This window comes from Wasmannia auropunctata, unplaced genomic scaffold, assembly GCF_000956235.1.
Source record: "Wasmannia auropunctata unplaced genomic scaffold, wasmannia.A_1.0 LD336106.1, whole genome shotgun sequence".
Lineage (NCBI taxonomy): Eukaryota > Metazoa > Arthropoda > Insecta > Hymenoptera > Formicidae > Wasmannia > Wasmannia auropunctata.
This window is the reverse complement of record NW_012026784.1, coordinates 4,541,837-4,554,903: the sequence shown is the minus strand read 5'-3', so window position 1 is coordinate 4,554,903 and position 13,067 is coordinate 4,541,837. Positions and strand designations below refer to the sequence as shown.

Below are 13,067 nucleotides of genomic sequence, written 5' to 3'. Positions count from 1 at the left end.
ACACTATGAAAGAGACAAAATTATTGAATATTTTTTTATGCTTTCAAAATCAGATCAAATAACAAAAAAGAAAATTACTTCTTTTCCTGGTAATTTACTGGTAAGATTAATAGTCGTCCCCCGCTTCTTGGCATACATTATATTTTAACGATAAACACTCCGGCCGTCTTGAAATTAGTTTTCCCTTCGGTTGGAGATTTAACGATCCCGGATATTAGATTCAGAAAGGTAATGAAACTCGCACGGCAGCGTCAATTAAACAGCAATTGATCGATCATACACTTGATATCGCTAATTAACGTCACAATTTTGTTTCGCGTCGCGCGTGTGCACAGTACACACGGTCCGCACGGTTATTTTGAAAAAGAGAGGACTCGATGATCAATAGCCGCTCCATCCTGCGGGCATTAAGGAGCGAGTTACGGCGCATAACACGTGCCGAAGAAAAATCGTCCGCGAGAGCGCCAGGTGAAGAGGGCGAACGGCGCTACTGTGCCGCCGAGCTCGGTCGCGGGCATTTATCACACTTAGGATCCGCGACTCGGTCAGAAGAACGTTGACGGCTGATCTCGTCCGCGGGATATTGTCACGGGACATGCTGCTACAGAGCGACGCGTAAGGCGCGACTCACAAATTTAAGATATGCTGCTAGCGACAATGTATTATACACTGTATTTTGCCTTTCCCTATTGGGCCATTATAATCGCTGGTTTGCGTGTTTAATATTCACGAAAAAGCTACTAATACATAAATAATTGTATTGTTATCATTTTTACTGTCCATAATAGTGTAAATGCTTTTAAATTATTCTCAGGTCTATGTTTGATATCGCTAAATCGTGTCTCTCGCAATTATATGGATTTCAATTCAGGACGCGTTGAATAAATTATTTTGACGAATTGAAAAAAAAATCATAGTAAATTGCAGTTAACAATACGATATTTTCGGTTATAACTGATGCTCTCTATTATTCAAATTGTTATCGCATGTAATTTTTGACAATGAAAGTATACGCGGCGTTCAAAAAAGATTAATATTTATATAAAGCGGTTGTTGATTTCGTGATTGTTATTAGTTATGGCGCTATTGTTGCACTGTTCCGAGTTAATATAACGGCGATATCGGTGAGTATAGCGTAACGGCGGATAAATCCCCGCGCAGCGTTAATTAACTCTTTACAACGCCGCCAATTAAAAATCATAAACTGGATACGTGAATTGGCAAACGAACGGGGAGAGTTCACCCGCGGGTAAGAGGCGGCAGTGGTCGCGTGTCAGGGCGCCGACGCGGGTCGCGCGTCGCGGCGCCGGGCGCCGCTTCGGAGATGCTGTTCGTCGCCACGGCCACCAGTGCACGTTCGTCTTGAACGCGGAGCGCTTCGCGTATTTTCATCCGTAGCCTGCCCTGCCGAGTGATTCTCTCTCTTATCGGGCGACTCACTTATCGTGTGCACGATGTCGTCGGCACGTCGTGCGTGACGAGGGGAGAAGCGAGGCAGAAGACCGCGACGCGATTACTATGCGAACCGTTTCGAAGCGAAAGTTTTCGCAGATCGATCGAACGGCCCTTCCGCTCCCCGATGCCGGCGATCATTTCTATCCTCTTTCCCTTCCCTTGACATCGCTCATATAAATCCCTCACGCACCCGAACAATTCCAATTGTGTGCTGTCTTTAATCACACATTAGCGCGCGTCTCCATACGCGATAGATTCATCGGACGCAAATTCGCTCCAACGATTCGTCGGGCAACCGACAGTATGCTGGTTATACAGGCGTTCGATCTGTAACGCAGTTCCGTAACAGGTGATACGCTGTCTCCTTGCAAGCCAGTGCGGTAGCTTATTACGACTCGTGTTTACGTGCGCGTACAAACGAGCAGATGTCATTTTGACGATTCGGATTCAATTTCGAAAGTGCCAAAAAAAATTCGACCGGGTCTAGCGGGACGCCGAATTTCTCTTGACGTTACATTACGAATTTCCCATTACATTCCTCGCACTTGTTGCTAATACAGTTTCCGGAATTAATTGGAAAGGAAAATTTCCTCGTGTCTTTCAAATGCGAGACACACTTTATCGTTTGGCAATCAATCCTGAATGCCAATCGTACATTCGTGCATAATTTTAACGTCGCGATTCTTTTTTTTTTTACGTCTCGACGTTTTGTCGGGAGATACGCGAGAGGCTTGCGTTTCGTTTGCGTATTTACGCAATTTGGCCTGAAAGTGTCAATATTTTCACGCTTTTGTCGCGGTGATGTTCACATCGCGGCTGTATACGGCAATGCGGATGTCCGGTGCATCTCCGATGCATGTGCCCGTGTAATTGAGTACCGCAAGTTCGGTTGTCGGTGCTCGACAACCTTTTGATGGGTCTCACTTTATAGTGCGCTTTCACGGTGTGCAATCGCGGATAAGCTATTCTCTGCTCAGGATTGGTACATGCAGTTCGCTATTACAGCATGCAGTTCTTGAGCGAACTATTCTCTATCCAGGAATTGGTACAGATCGAATCGTTTCCGTGATTTTCGTCGTAAAAAATTGGTCTAATGCAGTTGCGTTTCTTCTGAAATAAGTTATTTTATTTCTTATATCAAAGTTACGTCATGTACTACAGTGAAGAATAATGTCATATTTTGCCTGAGTTCATGGTGGATTTTCTACTGGATATTAATGTTATTAATTAGTATTTAGCTGTAAAAATAATTTTTTTATTAATATATTATGTATATTCATTCATATAAGATTTAGAAAAGTTTTTGGCATGCTATGAGAAAGGAAGGATATCTGAGAAATATTCGATTTTTTTTTACATTTAAGCTAGAAACTCTATCCAGGGTTTTAACAATCTAAAGATTCAGTTATTTAATCTTCGTTTACTTTTGAAGCGGACGTGTGTGTGTTTCATTTTCCCTCCGAATCAGTTTTCAGATAACGTATCACAAAATGTATGCTTGTATTTGAGATATGCAATTCCGAATAAATTTCCTTCGTCTAACTGTTCCCTTATCTATCGACACTGTTATGCGATTTGTTGCAAAATTCCCGATGCGTTAACTTTTCTTGTTTTATTATTTTTCTACATTTCGTTTATAATTAATCTTTCTAGAATTCTGAATCTTTACCGTTAGAGCGGAGATTTTTGGCGAAATATATACCTTCGATGTTATCGTAATACCACATATACGAAATATACGTTATCCTTTCCTTTTTAATCTGGACATCATTTCGTTCGATAAAATGGGTGAACGCGATATTCCAGCAAACTGTGAGCGGTAAAATGTAGATCGGCACATTTTTCTTTACGTTCTCCAGACATTATTCAACAACGCAGGCATCACACCTCTTGTGACTGCCCTTCTCTTTTGATGAACAACTCTTTATCATATATAGAAGGAGAGAAAGAGGATCCGTTATATCGTGCGCGTGTGACAAATCGAGAATCGAACGCGTCGTGGCGTGAAACGTTTCGGGATGAACTGAACGCAATGGACATCGTGTTCGTTTCGTAATTGGTGTTGGAGAGATACAAGATAGGGGAATAGAGAGGACACCAGGAGAATCGACGACGGGACGGCCGTCGAGATCGAGAGGGACGAGAGCAAAATGAGGGCCCCGTTGCTCCTCTTAGGCGGCATTGTTGTACTGTCGCTCGCGGTGGCGAGAGCCCTCTCGTGTGTGTGCTCGCCGCTGGAGTGCGACGTTCTCACCGACGAGGACTGTCCCGGAGGCCTCACCTGGGACCCCTGCAGGTAGGCGACGTTTACCCTCGCCGCTCAGAGAGATCTCCAAAGCAGAGCTCCGGCTCGATACTGGAATACCAACGAGTTCCGTGGAATGTGGCCATTTGCGCGCTTTCTAGTCCTCTCAGTCGGGAGGACTTTGCCCTCGGGATATCAGCGGGTTTATTATTTTTAATCGTTTTCTTTCATCGCGCGCGATACGAGAACGGTTCAACTATTCGTAATATGCGGAAAAGTAGTGAGCGTGGGAAATTTGTGCCGTGGAAGGTATTTTAATAAACTTCGATAATCGAAGAGAAAAAAAAGTATATAGAATTTTGTTATGTAAGTGCATATCGTACCTTCGACACATCACGTACGGGTATATTTGCATACGATATAATTGCCATTACGTCTTTTCTACCGCAAAGATGCCATACTGCGTAAAAACATAATTTTCAATTTGAAACTCTCTAGAGTCGGACTCTTTGTGTTCCGTTGTAACAATTGTGTTCTACTACGCGTTGTAATTAGTTCCGGGTGCAGTGAGCAATTAAAACGCGCGCTACAATAAGGCCCGTTATTCGCGCTTTTTTTTTCTCTCCAGGTAGCGAGAAAACGTTGGTCCTTTGTTGTTCATCCACCTTTGTCTCTGCCCCTCGTGCGCGAATCGCGTTTTCGCGTTAGCGGCTCATTTATGGTGAACCGCGCGCGTCGAGGAAGGCTTGCATGCGCTAAGGATGGCGCAGCCTCGAAATGCTATACGACAGCGTTTATCATCGACGTGTTCGATATCCATGCGGCTGACACGCGAGATCCATGCCCTTGGGTCTATTTTCACCCGCCCACGCGCGCCCACAGCATTGTTACGCCAATGTATGTACATATCACACCGTGTATATTACGCACCATATATATTCGAACGCGAGGTTGGGGTATGCACCTGAGTTTTAGGTGTGCGCTTGTGTTTTATGGCCCGTACAAACAACCTGATGCAGAACAGGTCGGCGCCTAGTAAATGGGGAACGTTAATGGGGAGAATAATGTATAATAAAGTTAATAAGCACGTTTTACTATTATGTAAAAGAGAGATAGAGTGAGATTCGAAAAATTTTGTAATTTGAGAAAATTACTTGCATTATCATTATGCTATTGTAATTATCATTGCACGCTTTGCAAAAAGCTTTACTTTGTCGTAATTTACACTCATCTCGCGAATTATGTTCGTATCCGCGACGAAATAATGCTATCATGAATTATTGGTAAAATAAAAGCCACATTATTTAATGTAGATATACCTACATACAGCATATCGCAATATACAATCATATTCCGTGGTAAAGCATGTTGCAGAGCACAATCTCGCGAATATTACTGCCTTTTTGGTATAAGAGCGAATGTATGTACAGGTTACATCCCCTTTAACAAATATTTGCGAGGAAAGTACCAAGATAAATTCCACTTCGCGCGAGCGCGTACGATCGATGGTAGCTTCATGTACCTACTACCTAAGTCTACGATAACGACGCATTGCAAAATCAGATTGATATGCGTATCGACGCGTGGATGGGCTACCGAGTATTTATGTATATAAGACAAAAGGAAAAAAGCAGAGCAGCATTGTGCTGCTGCGACTAACGCGATAGCTCGCAAGATTAAACTCATTTGCTGCGCGAAATAATGTTAGAGGATGTTACAAGAGCAGTGTATGTGTGAACTAGATTTTTCTTCTCGTAATAAATATAGGAGAATGGATATCGTACGTGTGCCGATGTATACGCACTCGGAGAGATTAAATTCTTTTGAACATTTAACTTTACGCGCATGTACCGAAGCTTCAACACTGCAAAGGATTCGTAAAAGCGATAATATCTCTACACAAAGACACATCCATGTAGGTCAATCTTGATTAGATATCTCTATTACATGTGTGCTTGCGAGGTAACTAGAATGATTCACAGCCACTTGAGCCACTTTGGCCAGGTACATTACACAATACGCAATTAGAAAGCCTTTCATCTCTTCTATATTCACGAGTAGAGGGCGGACGAGGCGGCTCTTCAAACCGCTCTCTTCTCGCTGCAGCTACTCGAAGCGTTAGAAATGTGCGGCTGAGATTGAGATTTCTCCTCGTCCTTTTTTCTTCTGGCTCTTTACGATCGGGAAAGTTACTCGTAAGATGAACAATTTCAGCGTAATTGCTTTTCAAGTGCGAGACAAAGATTGATGCTTGCGCGAGAATCGAATAAGAATCGCGCCGGATCGAGGAACTGTGGATTGAGATCAAGCTGTGATTTATGCGTTAGATTAAATCTTCGAATAAGAGATGCGAATGTGAATTTCGCTAGAGAGAATATGGGTGGATATTCATATCATTGGTAAATCCTCACGGTCTTTACGACGTTGGATACTTTACACGTTGGATACTCGGATCGCGCAAAGGCGGATTCTTTACGAAATTCATACAAGCTCACGGTAAATCTTTCTTGCGCAATTCAAAAGCTTATCCACCAAGCGTTCTGCTTCTCAAACCATCCTCTGCTGGTACCTGGCCTTATTTCGCCCTGCGTATTTCCTCGATATTTCAGCATGTGCACGATAATACAGTCGCGCGCGTCGATACGTACAATATGCTGATTCGAGAACGTCGGAATTGAATTTCAAAGGAAGCGACACGCGTACGCGGAAATGGAGAAAGAATTTTCCAGAGTGGCCTCGGACAGTTATAGCATCTTTCCCGAAGGACCTTTGCGAATTCAATAGGTGTACCTAACGTTTATTGCGTTGTGTGGAATTTCCGGAAGTTCTTACGGGAGTATCTCGGCGATTTAGAAGGATAGACGGGAGACCGTTGCGATACGACGGCGACGACAGCCATCGGATCGTTTCGATACGACACCGAAAGATATCCGAGTGGTCTCAATGACGACGAAGGTAGTTCGAGGAGAGAAGAAAATTTTATGCGTCCAATTCTCACGTACACGGGGGTACACGTACAGGCGCGGCGTCGTTTTATGCAAATTTTCCGAGCGTCAACGAGACGTGTCGCGAGACGCGGGCAATAAGCAATATCGCGGATCATATCGGTGACACACGCCGGTAAATTGTCGCCGTCATTAAAGACAACGTCGGTATCACGAACGTTATCTTTTTACACGCGTCCACGTTTAATACGTCCGTACACTCCAACATTATTTCGTTTGTACACTATGTCTCGATACCGCGTATGTACAAACGACACAGGAGAGGGGAAGAGGGGGGGGGGGGAGATAATTTCGCGGATGCAACCATACGCTGCCATACGCACGACAGAGCTGTCGGCGCGTAATATGTTTCAATGAAATTTCTCTCACTCCTCGTAAACATCCAAACGGTATAACGTTAAACATCGGTTTCAGACCGTTTGGAATCTGAATCTCGTACCGTTGTCTCGATTGCGGCTTTACCCGGTTCAATGCACGATCGAATATCACGAATCGGGTATTCGCAAATCTCATCGAACGCAATCTCATCGTTTCGTATTGAAAAGGGTCACATCGTTACAGATTGTATTGCTGTAGAAATTTTCACTCTTCCATCACAGGAAAAAAAAACCGATCGCATCCTCGATCCTAAGTAAATCGAATGACAAAACATTTTTCAAATATAACGACATTTCTTTTTGATGTATTTTACAAAATCTATTTCGAAGAGCAATAACATCGTCGTCATGTAATTGTCACGAGCGTGGTCAATTATTTTCCTTTACATTCGGACAATCTTTGTCTTTCTTTTATCATCTTTTATCATATATATCGGATTTCAATTTCACGACAAGTAGAAGTATTCGCTTTTCATCTTTTTGATTTGAAAGAAATTAAACTTTTAATAGAAAGCTGACGTACATTTTGTGAAGTCCACATTGTTTCCATTGTGACTATCGTAAGGGTAACTGCATTTTCTTATCGGCCAATGTAAATTAAATTTGAAATTCACGCTTGGTGAAAATTGACAAACACACAGTTACATGTTCTTTCATGAAGTAATGACGGTACATACGACAGAGTATATACATGGAGCACGGAAACCCCACGTTCAGCGGCGTATCGGAAATTTATCGGAAAATATTTAGCATGCAATGCCATTGTTGGCCACGGCAGCTGATATGCGTATTAGCAATTGCCAAACGGAACAAATTATCCTTTTTTAGCCGCCATACAAATACAAGCGCATAACTAACTGCGCACGGTTCATTAATCTTTTTCCAGGTTTATTCCGATCTATCAACCTAAAAGCGATTACACATTAATTACGCAAGTAATACGAGACATTTTGTGATGCGCTTTCAAACGCAACAAAAGCTATATTGCCCCCCCCCCCACACACACACACACACATTGACATTGTTTAAAATACTTTTGAAGCAATACGTATATATAGAAATAAAAATATATAGGTATATATACGTAGAAATTAAAAATCTAAAACTTAATAATTTTACAATAATTGTGTATACACATTTATTATTATGGAATTAATATAGTTACAATACAATTATAATTAAATTATTGATTATTTAAAATCACAACATATAATTGCCTTTCATAGTACAATATAATTTAAATTTTAGTCTCCTGGTCATATTACTTCTTTCCCTATGACCTATCTTCTTGCGTCTTATAAGAATGTGCAGGATTGAAAGCTATATAGAAGTAGATTGTTTCACGGAAAGCGGCAAGGAACATAGGAGGAGGAAAAGACACCCTTCGTCCTCACTGCCGCTGCTGGGACGGCGTAATAAAATTCCTGGTTGCAGTTGACAATTTTCCGCGAGATTATTTTCCGTGCGGTGCGCCGCAGGCTGCGCCTTGAAATTCCTCCCATTCTTTTTTCCTCCCCAGAACTTCGTAAGACTATGCTCCGTGCTGCTGAGCGTGCCGCGCGCGAAAGTGATATGCACTTGCATAATACGTAGAAGCTTCTCAATTTCTTACATCTCGATTCAAGTCAAGTTATTTTCTTCAAAATAAAAATGCAAATGTCACCGCACCTGCGGGATGATTTACACGTCGGATTGTAAATTTCACGATTGTATGGATTGTATCTCATGGACAATCCTAAATATTATAACAAAATGTTGATAGAAATATTGATAGTTATAAATGTACATTTTTGTATATTCTTATGAAATTTGAAACGCATTTGAAATATTAAAGAGTGCTACATAAATATAACACAAATCTGATCGTATAAGAAGCCAAACTTTGATATTTAAAATTGTCTTAGAATTTTTGCTTCAACGTAAAATGTTGAAATTGTTATAATAAATCTATTTAAAATCTATTTTATTTTATTCATACGTTACAGATATTTTAGAAATTTTTTGCTAAACTGTTACTCAAAACTTTTATTCCCTGACAAATATAATAATAGACTTATGTCACTTTCAAACTAATGGGCTCGCGTCATTGTCCTAACATATCTATAGTTGCTTTTGAAAAGCGACACAGACGAAATCGTATTCTTTCGTTTTGCGAGTTTAAGGAAGATACAAAGCTATTGCAAGGGCCGCTTTGTATCTTTAAAACGTTTATATCCCTTTGTCGCCCGCAGGATTTCTTACACAAGAAAACAAATGGACGTACGTTCGAATCGAAGTAAAACTGGTTGGCTGCGATGCGCTTGTACCTGCCGCTTATTCGTTTCATCTATCTCGTCGTTTTACGTCGGCAACAATTTTCCGTTATTCGTTTTTCGTCGATAAAAAAAAGAGTAAGATTGAGCCTTAGTGATTCTGAGGCCAAGCATTCCGAGAGTTGAATATATTTCCGATACACGTTACCGGCGGGCAACAATAGCACAACGAAAGCTAATAATATCATTCGTTTATATTGCGTAGAAACTAACTTTTCTCGTTTCTGCTTTACGTGTGCAAAATTTCTATAGCGGTAAGAATTAATTAAAAAAATCTCCCTTTTAGATTATTTTCTCGCTCTAATAATATTTCGAATTATTAAAGATGAACGTATGAAACATCGTGTATATGTATAATAATTTTATTATCACGCAAAAATGCGTGTGACACGTAGTGGTCTAATTATAACTTTCCGCTCGAGTTATTTTATGAGCTTGAAGTTGCCTGTGGCGTGTAAACTGACTTGATTTGTGTATCGAGCGTGTTCTGTACAGCTATATCCTCTCTGTATACATATATAAAACGATTGACCGAGTTTTATGTGTCTGCAGGTGTTGCAAAGTATGCGCGCGTGTGGAAGGCGAGCCTTGCGGCGGCCTCTTCGGTTTTTCGGGAACCTGCGCTGTCGGTCTACAATGCGTAATCATGAATCTACTGACTCGCAGTCGAGAAATGGACGAAGGCGTCTGCACGAGTGAGTATTTATGGGAAAATTTTTATTTAAATATAGAGATTTCCGAACGATAGAAAGAATCCTACCATGAAAATCATATGTAATCACTTATGTCGGAATGCGTCTCGAATTCCTCGCGATACAATTACAATACTGATAGAAATGCTAATAAAAATTTCTTCGTTGCGATATCGTTCCTTTGCTGCAACTGGAGAAACTGGTAGCAAAACGTAATACCAGTAACGAACTCTTATGAGAAATTTTTAATTCTTACTTTTAAAATTAAATTGCGCCTAAAAGGAAAAGATGACGTTTGAAATTCATAATTTCATAAAGTTTTTATTGAAAGCATGTTTTAAATATCAATGCCTGTACGATTTAAAATCCATTCTTTTAGCAGTGATATGTCAGTTTTATTATAAACCCTTCGGGAGAATTACCCGTATGTATATTTCTCAGTGTATGCTTGCGATAAATGTAGAGAAATATGGTGATTGTTTTACGTGAGTAGAATGTAACGTCGTCTGCATTTAATAAGCGCAAAATCGACAACAAATCTCTGTGTAAAATGTTTCTAGATACATATATGTTGATACGATTATATCGCGAATATTGTTTCATTATCCCTTTTGGTTTATACCCTATTGTAGAGTTATGTAGCATTCATGAAGATAATTGAATAGTTTGATACGAGAGGAACTAATCATGGATGACGAATAACGATTACACAGTTCCTATTTTACGATTTTTATCTATGCAATAATAGTACAATAAACCATAATATTGGTTAACTATAACGAAATTGATATTAATGAATATTTTGTTTTATATATATCTATATACATGTGTAGTTTTATATATATATATAAATTTGGTTGTTAGTAATAATATACTCGAGAAGTAATAACAGATTTCTGAAACTCTATATATAAATTATTCTATATTATATATTTATATTTAATTGATTAAGTATGTATATATTGAAATCCATGATTATTATGGTAGTATTATCGTGATATAATATGGAGAATCTTATCCTCTCCCCGTATGGTAGTTATTGTTTTTTCTTGGAGCACGCACGCCATATCCACTTTATCTTTTCCAATACCCGGCAAGGTCAGGTAAAACAATCGAGGCCGTCGATTATATGGAGCGACATAATGATAAAATCAATAGTTATTATCAATTTTCTAAACAATTAGAAAATGCAATACGCGTTTAATGTAATAACTACAGTTTCCGAAGCTAATACTAGTAATATCAATCCAAAGCGAGTTTCAAACTTTGAAATTTCGTGCTGTTAATATTCTGTGGGGTGTGTAAACTACGCTTATAATTTATATGAAACGAGTACAGCAGTTGCACGTGAATATTCCGTACAGAGTATTAGACAACGTCGTAGGTACTTCTATTTCTGAGCCTGGACATACTAAAGCACTTTAAATCGACGATGTCTTTTTATTCATGCAACTTCCACCGTTTGCTCGAATTAAAACAAAAATGTTACAGCGGTCGAGGTCACGGAGAAAAAGATCGTCACAGTTTCTGAAACTTGGATAGGACTCTCCAAATGGAAAAGTTAGTTTAGGCAAAGTCATGTTTGCGTGAATACATTACTTTTCACTTAGAAATTTTCCACTATGCCTTGTATGTGCAAAGTATTGACTCCGTTCCTCTATAGGTATGGTAGTATCCAAAAATACGAGTTGAACATTTTCATTATTGAACATTTGAATTTTTGCGACACGTGTGCGAGTCATATAAGATAATTTTATTTTACATAGAGATACTTAATTAAAATTACTAAAAGTACAATATGAACTATTTTTAACAGTTCGATTACAATATCCTGAAGATTACATTAAATTTGGTTGTAATCCTTTGTTAGAATTTTTTATGATTCTTTCTGTTACCTGCAAATGACAAAATCTATAATAATTTCTCTTTGTATTTATATAAAAACATAAAGATAAATTACGAGAATAATCTTAATACAAATTAGTATCAAATCATGAAATGTATCATACATCATCATATTTCTTTCTTGCAACGGAGTTATATATTTCAGTTTGTGTATTGTTATTCATCTTTATCTTAGAAGGAATGATAAAAATTTAGAAGTAAAAATTACAATTTCGTTTGAAAAACTCTACAAATGCATATTTACATGCATTTAAAAGACAGATTAATCCTAAGATATTCTGCATATCTCTTAGATTTGTTCTTACTACAATGTTTTTACTTTTTTATATAAAACTCCCAATTCTCGTATTAAACGTGAGCAGAACAATATTTAACGATTTTTTAATCTGATTTGCGTATTGTCGATAATTACACTGGAAAAGGATGCTTGCTTTCATTTTTCAATCATTGAATAATCGAGTGCGCGTTTTTCAGGCATTCAGTTTCACCGTGAGTCCGCGTATTTTCTCTTTTTCCTCATCTTTTCTGTCGGTTCAGTGTCCTTTGGCCCCTTTGAAAGTTCTTAACGCTTTGAACAGAATTGTGTTGGTGAATTTAGAAATCAACGATCCTGCACCGCTTGCGAATCTAATTGAGCGATTTTTGAACTTGTTATAACTCGAATTTTCCAAACTTCAAAGTCAAACGACGATTTTAGAGATTGGAAAAGGAAGTAATTAAGGGCCGCGAAATACTTTTACGAAAAATGTTCTACTCTATCTTCAAAGGTGGAACTTCTTTCAATGTAAATTTTGTCCGTGCAAAAGGGCTTAATTATTGTAGGAATTCAAATATTAAGTGTTCTCATTTGAATTTTACAATAATTTGATTAAATAATTGTGTACATAAGCAGATCGTGCCAGTCAATCTCTATGTCAGTACATAATAATAATGTATGTAATAATAATAATAATAATAACAAATTTAACAAAATATATAACATTATTATAACAACATTAATTATAAGTTATAAACTGAAATTGATATCGCAAATTTACACAATCATAACCTGTTTCTGAATAAATTAATCTATTTCA

General features: G+C 38.8%; 1 protein-coding gene across 7 annotated transcripts in view; it reads left to right on the top strand.

The window, feature by feature from the left end:
* The first annotated feature begins 1,354 nt into the window (after positions 1 to 1,354).
* LOC105452956 (cysteine-rich motor neuron 1 protein) overlaps positions 1,355 to 13,067 on the top strand; it is a 251,167-nt gene continuing 239,454 nt past the window's right edge. The window contains exons 1-4 of one of the 7 annotated variants that reach the window (XM_011694562.1): positions 1,355 to 1,804; positions 2,599 to 2,650; positions 3,262 to 3,751; positions 9,947 to 10,089. In XM_011694562.1, the coding sequence (XP_011692864.1) occupies positions 3,606 to 3,751; positions 9,947 to 10,089 (289 nt within the window). In that variant the 5' untranslated portion in view covers positions 1,355 to 1,804; positions 2,599 to 2,650; positions 3,262 to 3,605. Of the gene's footprint in view, positions 1,805 to 2,432; positions 2,651 to 3,108; positions 3,752 to 9,946; positions 10,090 to 13,067 lie in introns of all 7 variants that reach the window. The other 6 variants (XM_011694571.1, XM_011694542.1, XM_011694581.1 and 3 more) reach the window with 6 other exon arrangements.